Source organism: Taurulus bubalis (assembly GCF_910589615.1).
Source record: "Taurulus bubalis genome assembly, chromosome: 18".
In the NCBI taxonomy this organism is placed as follows: Eukaryota; Metazoa; Chordata; class Actinopteri; order Perciformes; family Cottidae; genus Taurulus; species Taurulus bubalis.
This window is the reverse complement of record NC_136606.1, coordinates 2,805,823-2,826,937: the sequence shown is the minus strand read 5'-3', so window position 1 is coordinate 2,826,937 and position 21,115 is coordinate 2,805,823. Positions and strand designations below refer to the sequence as shown.

Genomic DNA, 21,115 nt, shown 5'->3' with positions numbered 1-21,115 from the left:
GTTCACATTTCTATAAGAACGTTTTTTAGAGATATCACAAATGTGTTCTTAATACAATTACTTGGTGCATTATTACATTAATTGGATAAGTCTTGTCAATCAACAGCTTTTGGCAAAGAACCAGCTTTGAGGGGCTCTTTTTCTAAGCTGAACCTGAAATGTTTCAGCAGGGAGGTCTATGATTGTCTTGTTGGTTTGCCCACACATCTGAAAAGCTTCGTTGTCGGCAGGATTCGAACCTGCGCGGGGAGACCCCAATGGATTTCTAGTCCATCGCCTTAACCACTCGGCCACGACAACACACAAGAAGTATAAAACCAGGTTTCAGAAAAATGTATAGCTGGATTAGTGTCTGAAAGCCAAATTGACTCAGTGCACATTTCTATAACAAAGTTCTTTCAGTGAAATCACAAATGTGCTCTCCTTTCCTTGGTGCATTAATTCATTGACTTGATGAGTTTTTTGATAGCCAAGTCTCCTTGCTCAAACCTCATCCTTTAATAACAGTTGGAGATGCCGGGGATTGAATTCGAGGCCTCATACATGCAAAGCATGCGCTCTACCACTGAGCTACATCCCCTACAAAACTTGACTAAAACCCACATCTTGGGGTTAACTCTGCATTCTTACTGAAAAGATCGTATCAATCGCATTATCAAAAAAATGGATTTGAATTGATAAAAGTCTTGGCTTTAAAGTTCCCAAGTGTGACAACAGACACAAGAAAGTTTCCAGTCAATCAACAGCTTTTGGCAAAGAACCAGCTTTGAGGGTGCTCTTTTTCTAAGCTGAACCTGAAATGTTTCAGCAGGGAGGTCTATGATTGTCTTGTTGGTTTGCCCACACATCTGAAAAGCTTCGTTGTCGGCATGATTCGAACATGCGCGGGGAGACCCCAATGGATTTCTAGTCCATCGCCTTAACCACTCGGCCACGACAACACACAAGAAGTATAAAACCAACTTTCAGAAAAATGTATAGCTGTATTAGTGTCTGAAAGCCAAATTGACTCAGTGCACATTTCTGAAGATACTGCTTCACCTGCAGCCTTGGACCTGCTGGAGACCCAGGACGTATTGCTGGACTCGCTGGAGGGAAGGGGGGCAAGGGAGAACAAGAACCAGGACTGAGAGGGGCAGACTGTCAGACCCTGCTGCAGTAAAATGAGAGTTTTTCTAAAGGGACCCTGGTGGAGACCCTACCACCTTAGTCCACAGGGGGCGCCAGAATCAACACTAATTTAAAGTTCCTCCTAACACTAAAGTAAAAAGAAAAAACAACAATGGACAAGATGTGAAGACAGAATTGAAAACATAACAAATTAAATATATTTTAGAATCAAATGAGCAGAAAAGAGAACTCTGAAGTTTTAAAACTAACTCATGCTGAGCGTTCTGATGTGCAACGGGATGAATCTTTAGTTTTCTCTAAACTCAGTATAGTATCAGCTGGTAATAATTCACTCATTAGGACTGAGCTCTAAACAGCAAACAGATTTTCAAAGTATATAAAACAAAGAGAAGTTTTATTAACAGACAGAATAACTCTGTATGTAACTGCATGAAGAGATCACGACTCGATTTGAGATTCATTTTACTTTTTTATTTTTTTCATCAACTTTTTTGTTACAGGAGGAAAAAAACCTTTAACATAAAATGCATACATATTTAAAAACATTCATTATAAAAAAACTCTGTGAGCATTGAATACTTTGATGGCATGTGAGTAAGTAATTTCTCTGACGTTAACACTAAACCTAGTCTTATTAAATCAGGTTTCTTTACTAATCCAGCTACAGCATGGAACCAGAACTGATTTAACTTTAAGCTCCTCAGAGTTCAGACATGAAATGTGACGACTAGCAGGCTCTCACATTAATCTGTAATAAACTAAATGTGACCCGGTGGGACTCAACGTACAAGATCCAGAGACTACTATACCGAAAATACAGATTTTATGCATGAAATAATAAACTCAACAAGTGAGTTTCAAAATAAATGTAGACGACAAAAAGGGAGGGATGGAGTAAATTATACATTTAATACATAAATCAAAAGAAATGAACAAACCAGAAAGTGGAGCTAAACTGCAGCATCAGGGAGGTCAATGTAGACTGAGACTTAAAATAAAAAGTAAATTGTTTCAAAATATGGAGGCAAATGATGATTAAACCACTGCACACAAACCAAATAAAATAAAATGTATCTACTCACAGGTAGCTAAGGGGACTTAAACCACACTATAACATGCCATCAAGATGGCTGCTCTACCACTGTGTGCCTCCTTCAGCACAGCACAAAGCCCCACAATAGAAATAAACCAGAAAAGGCCCATTGAGTTGACTATTTAAAAAGGACACTAAAACCTAACAGGTCTGGGAAAACAGTGGATGCTCATCTAAAGGAACCTTTACAAAAACATTTTATAAAACATACATTATGATAGTACATCTACCTTACTGGACCTCCCCCAGCTGGAAACATGCAGCTGACTGGCATCTTATTCATTGACTGATGTGCTGAGCAATCACTCCCAAGAGGTCGTCCCTCACAGACAGGAAGATAAATAACACATTTTAAACTGAAGTGCCCCAACAAAGGCCTCAAGTGTTCTCAGGTGTGTCTGGGTAACCAGGAAGAAAGGCCTAAAGTGAAGCATTGATTGGATTCAGGTTCAGGTTTTATCTTCTTTCTGTTTGTTACAAGCTAATATGCATCTGTTATAACGAGGAAAGGCTGGTACTGGTGGTAATAAGGTCACTTTATACATGTGATATCAACTCCCACTGTTATTGAGGAATATGAGTCAATGAAGTAGAGAACTCCATCGATCCACAGAGAGGAGCTGCAACAGGAAGCAAAGCACGAGCATTTAAACCTGTTCATCTACTGTGATGATGTCAGGAACACAACTCATCTGACACTTTAGGGTCAGAACACATGAAGGAACCAAATAACTAAACTAAGTCCAGGTCCTGGTGGAGTCCAGATCCGCTGATGATCCTCTGATCAGTTGCAGAGGAACACAGAGATGATGATGGACTCACTTCCAGCTGAGGAGAAAAGAAGAAGAAGAAGAAGAAGAAGAAGAAGAAGGAGAAGAAGAAGAAGAAGAAGAAGAAGAAGAAGAAGAAGAAGAAGAAGAAGAAGAAGAAGAGATGGATCAGTGTCTCCAGAGACTCCCTTCATCAGCTGTCAGTCAGTGAAAGAGCAGCAGGACTTGAGTCCTTTCAGCTCTCATCTGAACGTATTGGAGTGAACACTCTGAGCTCCACGGTCTCACACCTGCAGACACTCTAGAAATCCATTGGTGTCTCCCTGCGCAGGTCCAAATCCTGCTGACAACGAAGCCTTTCAGCTGTGTGAGCTAAACCAGTGTTTTTAACAATTTTTGAGCCGCAGAACATTTTCTACAATAAAAAAATCGCGGCACACCAACAACCCAAAAAGTTACAAAATGTCACATTGTATCATAATACAGCATGTATGCAGCAAACGCATTGCCAATTTTCACAACGTCTTTGCTGTGAATGCAGCATAACACCGCCCCCGCTGCGAGACATAAGCATCGCAAAATATCAAGTTAAATGCGTCAGTGTTGGGAGAATGTATCGGCTAATTTTAAGCGCCTCATCACCCAAATCAATCAGATTATATCTATTTAAATGTGTCTGCTGGCAGTAGTATACAAATTACTATATACTTCTGATTATATATGTACTGTATGCACATATGCATCATGTACTATATATGTGCATGTATGTGTATATTACATATAACTAGGTATCAGTATGTATGTATTATTCATAATCAGAAATTCAATCAATTGAAGCATTGAAAAGAAATTGTGTGTGATTCTCTGTATTCTTATTATCATGAGTCCACCTTAATAATTTTCTACAATAATGATATGTATGGTGTACTAATAACACTGTCATATAATTATGAATGCTTTCAACACATCCATAAGTTTCTTAAGCGCTAAATAAACGTTACGAACAGCACGGGCTGCAGCGGCTGATAGTCTATGCATACAGTATGTGAGACGGTCGATGCTCAGGTGGCCGTGAAGTGTTCAATGAACGGCTCGAGAAGCTCTTGTAAATAAATGATTAATTGTCGGCATTATCAATAGCACTCGTACAGGAAGTCATCCTGATGTGAGAACGGATCTTGGCGATCTGGAAGAACTCTCTCGCTATAAAACTAATCTAACAAATATCACTCCTTCATCTCTGAGGAAGGGAGCTGGCTTTTTTGTCCGGTGGGAGTCTTATCATCTTATCCAGTGAATTTCACTAAACCTGCTCTGGAGCAGGTTAAGGGATTTCGATGTGTTGCTATGGTGATTTGTCTAAACTTGCTTTGAAGAACCGAAAAGCCTGACCTACGTCATCGAATCCTGAAAATTATCCGGCTAACTCAGTAAACCAGGTACGAAGAATAGGGCCCAGATCAGATTGATGCGTGAGGACCTCTGTATCTGGACATGTGGAGATGCTGTCGGCTGCTAAACAGCGTTATTTCCTGCACACTTGAACACAACAGACAACAGACGTCTTCACAACAACTCAAACACATGATCACAACAAGCTTCTGGCTCATCTGATTGGCTGGCGTTCTGTCCAATCCTGAAGCCCGTCAGCATTGGAGGTCTACAGGAAATACTGTATCTGTGTTGAGTTCAACTCTGCTGGAACCAGCATAGACCGACTCCAACCCTCTACTGACCTCAGAGTCTCCAGTCTCCAGTGAGGACTCTCCAGTCCAGCAGACAGCAGCTTCACATCTGAATCCTGCAGCTTGTTTCCTCTCAGATCCAGTTCTCTCAGACTGGAGGGGTTAGACTTCAGAGCTGAGGCCAGAAAAGAACAGCTGACCTCTGACAAGCTGCAGTCCCTCAAACTGAATAAAGAATAAAAGATAAAGATCAGAATCCATTAATGATCAATCAGATGTGTTGAGGTTTAAATGTGAAGCTCAACATGACGATGTCCTCATCAATGAGTTTTTCTCTTTGTCATTGTGTTCTTGTGGATCATCATCATGTCAGCCTTCTACAGACATCATCCGCATGTCAGCACAACATTCATACACCTATTGATGTCCATGCAGATGAAGACCATGCTGCTGTTCTCAGGTCTGGAGCTACAGGATAGAAACTATATTGATCCTTTAAACAGCTGGTTTTGGTAATATGACTTGATCTCTATGCGTGTTAAAGATTAATATCAATGATCAGGCAATATGTGTGAAAACACATTTAAATGAACAGAAACCGAAGAAATATTTCTACTTCATCAAGTAAACATTATAAACATGAAACTTATAAATATTATTAGTTCAGAGGATCTTCTGTTTACAGATTTGACCATTTACCAAAAATCATGAACATTAATTTACTTTAACAACGAACAGAGGACATTATCTACAGTTTCTTCAAGAAACAAGTATTTTGTGTAGACTATATTTAGTTCAAGAAACATAAAATATGAACAACAACTTATATTCAACTTTATGGATTTAAGTTATGTTTGTACATTAATTTTGTTGAATTAATAAATATACATATAATATATATAACACTAACAGAGAATCAGTGAACTGACCTCAGAGTCTCCAGTCTACAGTGAGGACTCTCCAGTCCAGCAGACAGCAGCTTCACCCCTGAATCCTTCAGGTTGTTGTATCTCAGATCCAGTTCTCTCAGACTGGAGGGGTTGGACTTCAGAGCAGAGGCCAGAGAAGAACAGCTGATCTCAGACAAACTGCAGCAATTCAACCTAAATAAAGAATAAAAGATGTAACTTTAAACGTTCCTTCTTGAAATCATTCAGTGGTTAATAATCTGTTCAGATCTGAATAAGGTTCAGAATGTAGAAGTTTAGAAAACGGAAACTCCAAACGCCCGAAGTCAACAGGATGCAGTTAAACAGTGTAAAATACAAAGTGTAAAAATTAGCTTATTAATATTAAAGACAATGTGCTGCTGCTTCAGCTCAGGTCATAAAGATGGAGTCACTTCGTCTTTATGACCTGAGCTGATCTGCCGTCTTTCAGTGGCCAGTGTTTTTTTGCAGTGTAAGGTGGGAAACATCTGTAGTCTAGTGAGTGCTGTGGGATTCTCTAAGCACTAGTCCACTTCTCCTAAGTCCTTATGAACTCTCCTTCACACTTTTCCTTGACTTCATGACGTTTTCTATCGAGGTCAAGGAGAAGTGGTTATGAAAGGACACAGGACGCTACCTTGTGGACTATTCCACCGCAGCCTCAATGAAGATCAGATGAATATCAGCCTGATGTCTACAGTTTAGTGTCAACACTTTAGCATCATATTAATCTCACACTGAAGTAAAGAATGGTGTCTGACCTCAGAGTCTCCAGTCTCCAGTGAGGAATTTCCAGTCCAGCAGACAGCAGCTTCAGTCCTGAATCCTGCAGTTTGTTTCCACTCAGATCCAGTTCTCTCAGACTGCAGGGGTTGGACTTCAGAGCTGAGACCAGAGAGGAACAGCTGATCTCAGTAATCCCACAGTCTGACAGGCTGCAAACACACAAAACAACACACAGAGTTTCTTATATCGATACCCAATGTCATCATGAACATGAGCGACTTTCATTTTGGTTTAATCTTCTGTTGTAAACAGACATTTTGTTAAAATCCTGTCACTGTAAACACATTTAAAATCCTGATTCCAGTGAAATAAGTTATTCCAGTGTAGTAGAAGCTCAAACACAGCGGGCTGCGGGCTGCGGCCCGATGGTTGGTGAAAGAATGAATGAAAAAAAAAAGAACAAACTTTTTTTTATTTTGTAAAATGACCGGATACATCCGTTTGTGCGTAACCTCAGACGGAACCCCAAAAATGAAACTTAAAAGTCTGTTTCAACTCGGTGTTCTGGATTAAAACCAAGGCAGAGTATACTGAGATCGCCAAAAAAGCTCTGAAAACCCTGTTTCCATTTCCAACATTCTATCTTTGTGAAGCGGGTTTAAGTTAAGTTACAGAGTGCACATAAAGGTTTAAGTTACGGAGTAGAGTCAGTAGACTGGACATAAACACACGTCGGGGGGCGTCGTCTCCCGTCACCCCGAGATGGGACCGGCTTGTAGCAGAGAAACAAGCTCAGGGTTCCCACTAGTTTGGCGTAATGGTGAGTTGTATCTTTATGCATTTTATAATTGTCTTTATGCCGGTCATATCATTTTATTACTTCATATTTATTACGTCATATTTATAGCCCACACCTGAAGGCCAGTCCGTGAAAATATTGACGAAACCGGTCCGTGGTGAAAAAAAGGTTGGGGACCGCTAATCTAACAAACTAAAAGCAGGACTTAAAGTTCCTGGTTCCCTGGAAGCAAGAGGGCCAAAGGATGTTCATGTTGGTTGGACAAGACCTCCAACGCTTTGATCCCCAGCAGGATAGTGGCCAGTTCACCATTCAGTTCACAGCATTATGTCCAAAAGCATATCACAGAGACACTAGTAGCCATTGTTCTCCCAAATCAACATGTTGGGAACACCAGCATGAACTGGTATGCAGTAGATGACTTCAGAGCACTTCAGATTTCAGAGCTGAGAGAAGAGAAGAACAGCTCAAGATTCAAGATATTTTTTCTTTAGAGCTGACCTCTGTCAAGCTGCTGGAACTCAATCTGCATCAAGAAGAAATGTGAAGAGAAACAATCTGTTCATAATCCATCAGATGTGTTCAGGTTTTAAATGTGGAACTCCACTTCACAAGGTTTCCTGCAGCTGGTAGCAGACGTGTAGAAGCAGCTCACGGAGGACCATTCATGACTTGTTTCTAATATTAACGTTTAGGACAAACTCATCACAGAGCAAATGTTCACATGAACCTGGAGCACAACAGGTTCCTAAAAGATATGAACTGGATGATGCTTTCTATAACTTGTAGACATCTGGTACTAAATGTATTGATCAGTATTGATTCAGATTCTTCAGAGCAGATCTGGACATAATAAAAGTTGTTTAAAAATACCAAATGCTCTGGAAAAAAGTCAGTATCAAAATGATTATGTTCTTAAATTACTTTAACAGTTATTTGCTTAAAAATATATTAATGTTTGGTTCTTTACATGTGATTAAATTACATTTTTTGTTTTAATGATGAACATTGAGTCACTCAAGTAGAATATATATAATATTTATCAAGTATTGTATGTAAAGTATATTCTTCAATACTCTGAGGTTTCTTTGTCTATTTATGTCTCTATGAGTGACCTTCTGTGGGTAAAGGACAGGGGGCCCCTGACACTCTGGGCCTCTGACACTTTGGGCCCCTGACACTCTGGGCCCCTGACACGTTTGGACCCTGACACTTTTGGACCTGACACTCTGGGCACATGACACTCTGAGCCCCAAACACAGCCCCTGGCTCTGTGCCCAGTAGGCCTGTTCAGTAATCCAGCAGCATGAAGCCAGACAAGTTGTACATTTCATGATTGTAGAGGACGACATGCAGGCAACGAGGAGCTGATGTGAAGTGGAACATATTCAATATGTAGATACATTAATATAGTTATTGATTAAACATGAAGGTGCTTTGAGGCGGCTGTAGCTCGGGGGGATGAGTGGTTGCCCGTAACCACAAGGTAGCCGACACCAGCAGCAGACAGTGAACCCACCTCAGAGTCTCCAGTCTACAATGAAGACTCTCCAGTCCAGCAGACAGCAGCTTCAGTTCTGAATCCTGCAGGTTGTTTCTACTCAGATCCAGTTCTCTCAGACTGGAGGGGTTGGACTTCAGAGCTGAGACCACAACTTCACAGAGAGTCTCTGAGAGTCCACAGCGATAAAGTCTGTAATGACACAAATATTACAAAATGTTATGATGATTTAATATGTATTTCCTGCTTCCTGTGCTGATGAACATGATCTCTTCACATCAGTGGTTCAGCTGCTCTTATCTCACTGTGTTTCACATGAAACATCCCAGCTGATACCAGGTCTGTCTCCATTAAGGTAGCATGAGGCCTTCTTCATGACAAAAATATGTGTCCACTATACCTGAATTCCATTCTAACTCATAACTCATAACTTTACTGCCTGCCTGCGTGTGTTCTTCTGGGTAGATTTAGTGATTTGAGGCTTCAGGAAAACGCTGTTGATTCACTTTTTAGACTTTCTCTAACTAAGAATGTTGGTTTGTCGGAAGAAGAAGAATTCAAACATGTTTATTAAGTAAACTGTTCACGATTAATAATGAAACTATTCATACAACTCAGTAAACTTCCTCATTCAAATGTTTACATCAAATGAAGATTGTTGCCAAAGCATCAAAATACAGAATAATATTAACATAAATAGCATTATTAAGGTCTGTTACAGGTGGAGCTTTTAATTCTAACATGATGCTGGAAATGTTATTAAATAGTAATGCTTCATAGTATAATTCTTATATATTTTGTAAATCAAATGTGAACCTTAACATAACCAGTAACATTTCTCTGCAGGTAAATGTAGTACTACAAGTTTTCCTCTGAAGTAGACGTACATTACATTTCATCTGACCCTACAGGGTCTGGATCTTGGGAGACATACAGGGGCTTCATGTGAACCATAATAAGAATACTTCATATTACTCAGCTGGGTAAAGGTGTATTCTACTAAAGTGGGAATCTGAACTCCTTCATGGAGGCAACGGCTCAAAGAACCAACATCGTGCAGTTCACCTGAAAACATCTGGAATACTTTGAGGAGGAAACCTTTTCATGTAAATGTATTTCAACAATCTAAAGGTAGAACACTGAATTCAAGTTGGTTTGTTTTTGTTTTCTGGTCCTGTTGTTAAGAAGGGGGTGTGGCCTGATACAGATCTCATTTAAACTCTTAAATAATCAGGTGTTACCTGTAAGTTTGATGATGTCAGAGCCTTTGCAGAAGCTCCTCATGTAATAATAACTAAAGCACAGGAAGTGATGACAGTAAAACACTGATCTATGTTGTGATCAAATGCTGCTGAGATAAAACCTCCAACACGACCTCTAAAGTCCTTCATGTGTTGTATCAGGTTCACATGTCGCCTCAATCACCCAAAGGAAGATGAAAAGAGAGAAAATCATGTTAATATCAAAGAGAACAATCATCAGAAATAAATAAAATAACTTGACAGTGAAAACACAACCAACTGAAACATCAACATGTTTTCACTCGCAGCTTTTGAGACAACAAGAACATATGAGACTAAATACAACTGACGTATACATAGAACTGATCTACTGATCGACACTGATTCATATAGTTAATCACATCTGGACTCACCGAGCCTTTCTGCAGTTCCTCACAGCTGGAATCAGTCTTCGCCGTCCCTCATCTGATGTGTTGTACATCTTCAGGTCCAACTCATCCAGAACCTCCTCTGACATCTGCAGCATGTAGCATATAGCTGAGCACTGGATCTCTGAGAGTCTCTCTGATCTCTTCTCTGACTTCATGAACTCCTGGATCTCCTGATGAACTGAGAGATCCTTCAACTCCATCAGGCAGTGGAAGATGTTGATGCTTCTGTCAGGAGAGATTCTATCACTGTTCATCTCCTTCAGGTGGTTGATGGCTCTCTGGATGGTTTCTGGACTGTTGTCTGTCTGACCCAGCAGGCCTCCTAAGAGTCTCTGGTTGGACTCCAGAGAGAGGCCATGAAGGAAGCGGACAAACAGGTCCAGGTGGCCATTTTTACTTTTGAGGGATTTCTCCATGGCTCTCCTCAGGAAGTCCTCCAGAGATGAATCAGTGTCCCATTCACCATGAAGACTATTGTTGTCATCATCACAATCGTCCTCACTATCCAGGGATGAATCAGTGTAGTCTTCTCCCATGAAGTCCTTCAGGACCTCTGTCTTCTTGTGTGTGAAACAGTGGAACATGTAGACGGCAGCCAGAAACTCTTGAACACTCAGATGAACAAAGCAGTAGACGTTTTTCTGGAAGATCACACTCTCTCTTCTGAAGATCTCTGTACAGACTCCTGAGAACACAGAGGCCTCCGTGACATCAAGACCACACTGCTCCAGGTCTTCTTGGTAGAACATGATGCTTCCTTTCTCCAGATGTTCAAACGCCAGCCTCCCCAGCTTCAGAAGAACTTCTCCGTCAGCATCCACCAGCTCCTGAGGACTCATCTCAAGTCCCTTGTGGTACTTCTGCTTCTTCCTCTTTGTTTGGACCAGCAGAAAGTGTGAGTACATGTCAGTCAAGGTCTTGGGCAGCTCTCCTCTCTGGTCTGTGGTGCACATGTGGTTCAGAACTGTAGCAGTGATCCAGCAGAAGACTGGGATTAGACACATGATGTGGAGGCTCCTGGAGGTCTTGATGTGTGAGATGATTCTGCTGGACAGCTCTTCATCGCTGAACCTCCTCCTGAAGTACTCGTCCTTCTGGGGGTCGGTGAAGCCTCGTACTTCTGTCAGCCTGTCAACACGAGTAGGAGGGATCTGATTGGCTGCTGCAGGTCTGGAAGTTATCCAGACGAGAGCCGAGGGAAGCAGGTTCCCCTTGATGAGGTTCGTCAGCAGCACGTTGACCGATGCCTTCTGTGTGACATCACACACGACCTCATTGTTGATGAAGTCCAAAGCAAGTCTGCTTTCATCCAGACCATCAAAGATGAACAGAAGCTTCCAGTCAGAGAGCTGCTCTGCTGGGACCTTCTGTAATGTTGGATGGAACACATGGAGCAGCTTGAGAAGACTGAACCGCTCATCTCTGATCAAGTTCAGTTCCCTGAACGAAAGCACAACCACCAGACCCACGTCCTGGTTTTCCAAACCCTCGGCCCAGTCCAGAGTGAACTTCTGCACCGAGAAGGTTTTTCCAACGCCAGCGACGCCGTTGGTCAGAACCACTCTGATGCGTCTCTGCTGGTCAGCTGAGGCTTTAAAGATGTCGTGGCACTTGATGGGCGTGTCATGGAAGGTCTTCTTCTTGGAGGCTGACTCCAGCTGCCTCACCTCATGTTGGGTATTAACCTCTTCATTCTGTCCCTCTGTGATGTAGAGCTCAGTGTAGATCCTGTTGAGGAGGGTTCCACTTCCTGTTTCACCACTTCCTTCAGTCACACGTTCACATCTCTTCTTCAGACTGATCTTGTGTTCATCTAAAACCTCCTGCAGACCACGATCTGCTGAACCAGAAAAACAAGAGAGAACCCATGAAGAAGACATGATATTGATTTGACTAAAACAATCAGTAAAACTATCAAATCAGGCCGATATCTGAAGGTACAGATGAGGACTAGTGAGTGAAGTAACTTTCAGTTTGATTCAGGTAGAAGTTATAAAGTAGTGAGATGTGAACACAGAGAGCTTTCTCTCTGGTCAGCAGCACAGACACCTGTTGATCCAGTCAGTGGAGCTACAGACGTGGTTTTGGTTTGAGGGAGGAGACCGTCTCCGTCATGGTGCTGTTGACCTGCTACCAAACAGAGCCACAACAGCTCAGATGGGTTTTCCTGCTGTGAGGCTGCAGTGGAAATGAATTCATGGCCTGGATCAACGCTCACTGAGCCCAGCAAGAGACAAGTAAAGAACCAACAGCATTCTGATTGGTTCAAGCAAAGACGGGGCGCTATCATGAAACCAAAACATAACCTTCATTTATGTATTGTGGGTTCATATTGTCTCTAAAAAAAGAAGAACAGGGATGCATAGCAGAACTGTCTGCTGAAGCAGATCTTAAATGTCTTCTGTGAGACTCAACAAGAGTTCCTGTATGAGGACAACACTTCCTGTTTCCAGACATGAAGACATCAGCAGAGACATGGAGGGTCTTACTCTGTACAGTGCTGCTCTCACTGGCTGCCTGCAGTCCAGCTCTGGTTCTGGTTCTGAGCATCAGCTCCTCCTCAGGAACAAGACTCCTCTTCTCTCTGTGGAGACATTTATTTATTACTTAAATGATTTGTTGGTTGTTGATGTAAACATCCAGATTTGGACCAACGTGTGCAGAAGCTCAGAAGTTCAGAGATCAGTTAAAGTGTTGTTACTTTTCTGTTTGAATTCAGAGTTCAGTCTGGAATGAAGATGTGAGATCTTGAGTTAGGTTTGAACTGATATTAGCAGAGTGTGAGTACTATATACAGTATATATAGTATTAAATACTGTGGTAGACCAGCAGCCTGAGGCCGCTTTGTCTCGTCCCAATCAGAGTGGAAGCTGAGGGGCATGCACGAAGGAGCAGGACCGGTAATGAACTATTATAACACCAAAATTATTCAAATAGGCCTTGTGGTTGCAGAGATACACCTTTTTTTAGTTTGGGTATGTTATTTCGAGCAGAATCCTAAAAAAATACCTCGGTTTTTAAAAGGTTAAGTACTTAAGTCTTTCTCATTGGTCAGAAATGTGGCGGTGGAGCCGAAGCTCGGAGTCAGAAACAAGCACAGCAGTTTCATCAGCTGACCTGTTCAGCAGGGAACTACCTGCAGTGACGTGCATACGGGTTGATTTGCGTAAATACTGTAGGTTATACGCTATATATAATATATATACATGGCCTTACACTGATCAATCAGCAGGTCGTTTTATTTAGTCGTTCAGCTTTTGAAATCATGTTAAAATCACCAATCTGCTGTGGTGGCAGCTCGTTAAAAGCACTTCTTGCAGGATGAAAAGGGTTCTGACTTGTGTAGACTTCCATGTTAACCTTCAACATGCAGGCTAAACTCTCCTTGATCAGCTATCCAGTGATGAGGCTTGCAGTGTGTGAAACGTAGTTTTTTTCCATTTTCTGTCACTAGGAATGGACTGGGATGTTTAGAAGTGTGTATTACTCCTCTGAGATGACATTACAGCTTTCACTGAGACGGCGAGGAAGATGATAGAACATGTGTCACAAAAGGATTGTCTCATTTTAGTTGGAAAATAAACTTTAGTAAACACAAATCATCAGAAACTGAAAATCCGTCCTGTAAACTAGTTATTAGAAGTTCTCTTACTTTGTGTCTGAGGGTCCAGGTTCATTACTGAAGAATGGAGGATTATCTTTGGACCGATCACTCTTCATCGACAGACAGCCAGAGACCAGCGACTCTGCTCTGTCCTCCTCTTCCTCACAACCACTCATCTTCTGATCTGAAGTCAGTCTGAGAGATAAACAGGAACACTGTGAGCTCACGACACAAGAATCAAGACGGAGAGAACAGGAAGTAACACACACACACACACACACACAGCTTCTCTTCTGCTCCGTGGACTCTAAATGGACTCTGAACTTTATGATGCAACACTTCAGGCTTCTTTTCCTGTTCTCATGTAAACTGGGTCACATGGTCACTGTGGCTCCGCCCCTTGTAACGTACAGGAAATCAGCCGAGCTCATAGGAATGTGTGTGGGTGTGTTTGTGAGCTCACATCATCTTATGTGTTCACGAGTCTCTCGGTTTCAACAGGTTGAATTTAAATGAGTTTTGGTCAAAATGTTGCAACATTATCTTCATGTTTAAATCATGAACATGAATCTAGAAGCTTTCTGTGAAAAGAACTAGAACACAGTTGAACATCAGCTGCTTAGAGGTTTTGTAAACAAGCTATAATTCAAAACTTTGTCGCGCCGACTCCATAGTTCTCCTGGACACTTCAGCTCTTGTTCGGGGGCGAAGGAAGTCTGGGTCATCTGCTGCCACGGCAACCCAACCAGGAAGTGGAAGAAAGCGGATGGAGGGATGATCCCATAGCAGAGAACCACACAAACAATAGTTATCTTAGTGTCTTTTGCGTGAAGCTAACTGAACGTAGTTATCTTGATGCTTGTAGTTAGTTGAGGGTTAATATAAATAACAACCATATACTGTATAGAAGAAGTGGATGTAGTCACCGGGACTTCAATGGTTTGTAGACGGACATTCTGGCCGTCGCCATCTTGACAATTTGCTACCATCAACCGGAAGTGAAGGACTGTGGAAGAGTGATGTGGAGACGCTGTATACTGCTCTGGTAGTGTACAAGCCTACTCATCTTAATGGGAGATTTTACTCTAAATGGATCATAATTTACTCAAACTAGTGATTGACAACATAAATCATGTTTACAAAGCTCTAAAACCTGCTAACAAAGAGCCTTAGCGGAAACAGAGGAAGAGATTAAATTATTGGTTAGAAAAATCTGATATTTCATTTTCAAACGTGCAGCCCTAAAGCTAATCTAGTTTATTGAGCTAAATACCAATTTAACTAGCAGCCAATTAACCAATATCTCTGAGTTTAGTTTGAGTTACATCAGCTAACAGATATAATGTAGTTTGACATATATTTGCTCTCTTCATGGGTCTAAAATTCAGCTGTCACTAACGTCAACGTACCTAAGAGAGCTGTTGTAGCCACACAGTCATGTTACCCGAAAGACGTTAGCTAACGGGACATTTGCCTAGCTAGCTAACGGACACTAGTCCGTACTTGGCGTACCAGGATCTTAGAAAGCTAAATGTTATATTCAACTTTTCTTTTTCTTTTTTAGACCATATAAAAAAGAGAAAGCGAAAAATAAATAAAGACAATTAAATCTCGTTGAAATTGTATTTATTGGAAGAAATACCAAAAATAAAAGCAAACTAAATGCCAAAAAGGAGGTATGTGGGCAAAGTTAGTTTTACCTGTGTGATTTGTGTTTCATGAAAAAAAAAAAAAAAAAAATCCAAATATTTTTCATTTTTAATACCAAGAACATAAAAATCTGAACTCATTTGCAGTTTTCTATTTGGTCTCAACCGTCCAAATGCTCTTTGTTAAATGTGTATTTCCCAGCATGCCCTCACTACCACCACAGGTCTGTGTGGTAAAGTCTCGCTGAGGTCCACTATGAGGACTGGGACCAGCTTCAGGCTCATTCAAATGAAGGACAGCCTCCAGACATGAGTTTGGTCTCATGGGGTTCACGAGGAACATCGATCCTTTGCCACAGAGGAAACACTTTTTTCCTTTCCCATAAGTCCAGTGTGCAGACAGAAGGCGTGGTCAGCAGAGCGTCTACGCCACGGCGGGGATGAAATACTGCAGCGACACGTCTTCATGCAGCAGAATCAGGTGGACGACCTTCTCATGCACGATGTCTGAGGGGACGAGATCAAAATATGATTTAACCAGAGATGAAGTAAAACAAGCAAAACCACTCGGCTATGGAGCTCGGAGGACTTACTGCACATGGCCTTGCTGGGGTTCACCTGCTGTCCCACCAGGAACTGCTGCAGCTTCCTGATGTCCACCCGGGCCTGGACCATGGCCTCCGGGTCCCTGCTGCGAGACGGACCACCGTCCTGGGAGGCGTCATCACCTGGGGGGGAGAGAGGAAGGAGGGAGGAGTTTAAAGAATCAGACCGATTAGCAGAATCAATCACGGCCTCCATTAATCGTATCAATCCCCATCCCTCATGCTCACAGTGGAGATGTTTAGCACTTATCATGTCACGTTATTACTGGGAGGTCAGAGGACGATCACGTTAATCCTCTGGGCACCGTGAACGTCTGAACAACGTCAACAGGAAACCATCTCATGGTTCAGATATGTCACTGCACAGTGAACCGCTGGAGGGAAACCAGTGGGGTTCATCCTCTGCAGGAACTCAGTGCGACACACAAACAGGAAGCTGGTTTTACCCCACGGAGGGTTCCCTAGGTCCTTGAAGTGAGTGGTGACGGAAACCAGATCCGTCTCGATCTTCAGGTTCATCTCTCCGTTCAGGTTGGCCTCCATCACCTGACACACACACACAACACAACCACACAGACACACTTTTAAATCTGATCTGGGTTTTCTTAAAGTAACCAAACCTGGAGCTGAGAGACGTTTGGAGGACCGTGACCGTACCAGGAAGTTGGAGAGGTTCTTCATCCTGTCCACAACGTTCTTCATCGTCTTCAGAGGCGGCAGGTAGACGCTGACCTGCAGGACGGACAAGCAGCGTCACGTCTTCTTTACGTCTACTTGTACTGAGCTCCATCCTGTGAAAACCGATCACGCGTTCCATCGAGAGCGTGGAACCCGAAGAGAGGCGTCACTTACGTGGAAGTCCGGCATGCTGGGTTCTTTGAACTCGTGCCAGAGCCTCCGGGGGACGATGTCCACCGGGACGTCGTGGGTCACGACCCGACTGGTGCTGGACATGGTGGGCTGGATGGGACATCGCTCCGTTACTCTCAGACCAGACAACGCTCAACACTTCATGCAGTTCCCCTCTAACCCCTCTACCCAAGAGCTTGGACGCCTAGCGGGCCGTGAGAGAACTCTTTGATTCAGAATGTGTACCTTCGTCTGCCTCAGCTTTTAAACAAGTTACACAACCTTTACTTTCAGGCAATCATTTGCTTTTGATTCCTTAAATAAACAGTGTATGTAGGTCTGGGCGGTATGGCCAAAAAATTAATATCACGGTATTTTGTAAGATTCTGGCGGTTTCACAGTATATCATGGTATTTTTTCCCGAGTAAACACATTCATTCATTGACGCCGAAAGGTACCGCCGGCCAACTGAAAAGCTGTTGCGAGTGGTGAGCAGCTAAACATGGAGGGACTTAGGACCCAGGGTGAAAAAAAACAGGAAGAGACAGACCAGAAGGGTCTCTTCCTGCGACAGAGAATCTTCTTGTTGTGATAGTGGCCGTGCTGTACCCAGCATGCAGTTAGGCAGTGTAATTTTATAAATGTACAATTATTAGTGTTACAAATTGTTTATGTGTCACAAACTGTTGTGTCGTGATGTTTTACCCTGTTAAAGAGGGTTAGTTGACAACTGTTACGGCTAAGCCATGACGGTATGTGCAAAATTCATACCGTAAGGACATTTGAAACCGGTATACCGCACAGCCCTAGGTCTATGTTTAGAGCCCAGGACGCTTTGCAATCGACGCCCTCCGTCCTCATTTCTAAGTCTCGTGGTCCGTCTCACCAGCTCGGCGGCGATGGTGAGGCAGGGGCAGTGCTTCTTGGTCAGCTTCACTTTGACGGCCTTGGCGCTCTGGACCGTCTTCAGGGCTCTGGACAGGTTCTCTGGCGTCACCTCCAGACAGATCTCATTGTCCTCAGAGGACACGCCCTCCATCTGGTACTCGTCGAAGACGTTGGCCTGCAGGGAGGGAGGACGGACAACCCTAAGAAACACGGTCTCTGGTTGCAGCTTCACCTGTGAGTGCCACAGCTCACCATGAACTCAACGTCCCGAACCCACCATCGACGGGTCGGCAGAGTGACTCTCTTCCCTCGGACCCGGTGAGGAAGAGGAGCAGAGTGACCCTCTTCCCTCGGACCCTGTGAAGGTTTCACTCCCCAACCGGGGAAGCGTGGAGCTGAACCGGGGCTCTTACCTGAGACAACTCGCACCACATGCCGACGCCCCCGTTGGCCACTTTACCGGACAGAACGAAGAACAGGTTGTCCGGAGTGAGTCGCAGGACGCACACCTTGGTCAGCTTTGAGATGGTGGTGACGATTCCTGTTGAGGAAGAGGAGCAGAGTGACCATCAATCAGCAATTATATTATATCACATTATAATACATGATATCATATTATAATATACTATATTATATCACATTATACTATATTATATACAATTATAATATACCACATTATACTATTTTATATCACATTATAATGTATTATATACTATTATAATATACACTATTATATCATATTATAATACATGATATCATACTATAATATACTATATTATAATAAAAAATAGTATATAACATTATAATATACTATATTACATGATACTATATTATATCACATCACATTATAATATATTATCATATATTATAATATAGTATATTATAATGTAGTATACTATATAATATACTATATTATAATATATTATATCGCATTATATTATAATACACTCTACTTCTTTCATAATAGAAACCTTCTGAATCTGAAACGACTCTCTAACTAATCGATTAGTGCAACTATTGTAATAATTAATAATCACACACATTAACCACATTTCAATCCCCCTTTAAAGAATATTCATAAACTATTCTGAGCCGATCAGAAGACCGTCCATGACTTGTCATAACCAATCACAGACACGTTTGAATGACACGTGACGTGGTGTTACGTTTTACTTTCCCGCGCAGAAATGCGTTTTTCCTTGCGGAAGTCTGGTGAGCGCTCCCCGGTTGGCCTCGCTCGCTCCCGCTAAAAGAAGCTCACGTGACTTACGGGTGAACCGGTTGAGACACGCGACGTCGAGGATTCTCCCGCGAAGCTTCATGTTGGCTCGTGACGGGTCGCGTGACTCGGAGGTCGCCGCTACGCGGACTTCTTCAGGTTGGACTTCCGGCGGAGTGTTGTTCAAAGCGCACCGCGGTTGTTTGGTCCGTCCGTGTGTGAGGTCCGACGGAAACAGCAGCCAGCATCAACAGTTCCGGTAGAACGAGCAGTCAGCAGACTTAAGTATAGATGTATACTTAAAATATTAGAACTATGTTGTTATATAAATATATACTATATATATATATAAATTATACTATACTATATTGTGTTGTGTTATGTTATATCATATTATATTATATTACATTATAATATATTATATGATATAACTAATAATAATACAACTATTTAACTACATTATACACTGTCTTACAACATTAAATGCTTTATTTTATTTATGTTCTTGAGTGTTCATTCATAGCCAGTCGAGCACCGAAACCATGATCTTCTAACGCTACAATGGCAAATTAGATCAGGGAAAGAGCCTCTTTTTTCTCCGCTGAGGAGCAGGAGATGATCATGATGACATGTGAGGAATTCAAGACCATAATCATGGCAAAGTCTAATGCTGCGTTCACAACAAAAGCGTTGCGAATATTCTTGTACTAGTAAAAGTACTTCATCCTTTGTAAATCACTAAAAAACGGGTTTTATTTTGATGCATCGGAGTGATTTATATAAAAAAAATAACAGACGATTTTTTGATTCTGATTGGTTTGAAATGATAAATGAATATAATTCATAATAATAATAGTAATAATAATAACGAATAATGACACATCTGTGGGTTTGAAAATGCTTTTATTGTTAGTAGAAAGGTTTTGCATTAATAAGAAAAAGATTACGATCACATTTCTTGAAATAAAATAAAAACTGCTGATTAAACAGGTTTGATGTTCTGATGGATCAATATTTCATATTCTGCTCATGCTTTAGGTCCCAAATCTCATTTCATAGCGAAAAGGTCAAGTTGTATTTAATCTATTTAAATGTACTGATTATTATACGGAGTGTTTAAAGATTAAAACAATTACGAAATAAAAAGCTTTGGGCCTTTTAAGTGTTTCAGTCACTTCACCTGTGTTTATTTATATAGAATTCATTGTTTTTTAAGTCCCTGTAGCATTTAATACACATAAATATATAAATGTATGTGTGTTTATTTCATTAATAAAAACAAAGGATTTAAACAAACTGGTTGTGAACGAGTTAAAAATGATTGATTATGATCAGAACTCTGTGAAAGCGGAAAATAATTATAACCTATAATTTCATCGCATTCTTTATATCAATGATATGTGTTTGCGCAACGATTTTAAGAATCTAAAATATGGATGCAGATCTCCCTCCATCATCAAACCAAAACATCATAATTCCTGTTATTTTTATGCTTGAAAGAAAGTAAAGAAGAAATTGAAGATTTGCACGGTTGGTTTGGCTCCGCCCTCTCAGTTTCAAGCTGCTGTGATTGGCGGACTCGCGTAAAGGGCGAGGGGCGGGCATCACAGCTCTGTGGACCAATCAGCATCTCAGCCACTGATCATGGCATGAGCCACTCCCATCACCTGTAACAAGTTAGGTTTAATAAAAGATAATATAATAAAATAAAATATTTTATAATATAATATTTTAGAATATAATATTTTGTAATAATGTAATATTTTATAATATAATATAATAGTCACCTGACGCATGTTGTTGCCGTCCAAAACTGCAACCAGGGTGTGGTTCCCCCTCCGCCGAGGTCTGAACTCTTCCGTCCAGGAGATGGAACCCTCAGGCTCAATGAAGCTGGAACACACACACACACACACACACACACACACACACACACACACACACACACCAGGCATATCAGCAGACTGTTTCCTATTGATTGCAATGGTTGTGCCT

The 21,115-nt window shown here is 41.6% G+C and overlaps 2 protein-coding genes across 2 annotated transcripts; both read right to left on the bottom strand.

The window, feature by feature from the left end:
- Positions 1 to 2,966: 2,966 nt before the first annotated feature.
- On the bottom strand, positions 2,967 to 14,086 carry LOC306750997 (protein NLRC3-like; the record flags this gene model as incomplete). The annotated part of the gene is made up of 8 exons (XM_079234494.1): positions 2,967 to 3,052; positions 4,731 to 4,904; positions 5,609 to 5,782; positions 6,370 to 6,543; positions 8,653 to 8,826; positions 10,289 to 12,146; positions 12,796 to 12,890; positions 13,959 to 14,086. 8 exons carry the CDS (start codon positions 14,084 to 14,086, stop codon positions 3,043 to 3,045), a joined length of 2,787 nt encoding a protein of 928 aa, XP_079090620.1. The 3' UTR covers positions 2,967 to 3,042.
- A 1,625-nt stretch (positions 14,087 to 15,711) lies between these two features.
- Positions 15,712 to 19,280, bottom strand: hus1 (HUS1 checkpoint clamp component). Its single transcript, XM_079234533.1, has 8 exons — positions 19,172 to 19,280; positions 18,315 to 18,442; positions 17,900 to 18,076; positions 17,017 to 17,124; positions 16,822 to 16,896; positions 16,611 to 16,710; positions 16,153 to 16,287; positions 15,712 to 16,066 (listed from the first exon to the last, which is right to left on the bottom strand). Exons 1-8 carry the CDS (start codon positions 19,221 to 19,223, stop codon positions 15,984 to 15,986), a joined length of 858 nt encoding a protein of 285 aa, XP_079090659.1. The 5' UTR covers positions 19,224 to 19,280; the 3' UTR covers positions 15,712 to 15,983.
- Between the last annotated feature and the right edge of the window lie 1,835 nt (positions 19,281 to 21,115).

Excerpts from the sequence above, each read along its gene's own strand:
- hus1 (XM_079234533.1), bottom strand. The coding sequence starts at position 19,223 with ATGAAGCTTCGCGGGAGAATCCTCGACGTCGCGTGTCTCAACCGGTTC. Across the intron at positions 18,443-19,171 it reads GTGTCTCAACCGGTTCACCC|GAATCGTCACCACCATCTCA; the intron begins GTAAGTCACGTG and ends CTTCCTCAACAG. Across the intron at positions 16,897-17,016 it reads CCAGCATGCCGGACTTCCAC|GTCAGCGTCTACCTGCCGCC; the intron begins GTAAGTGACGCC and ends TCCGTCCTGCAG.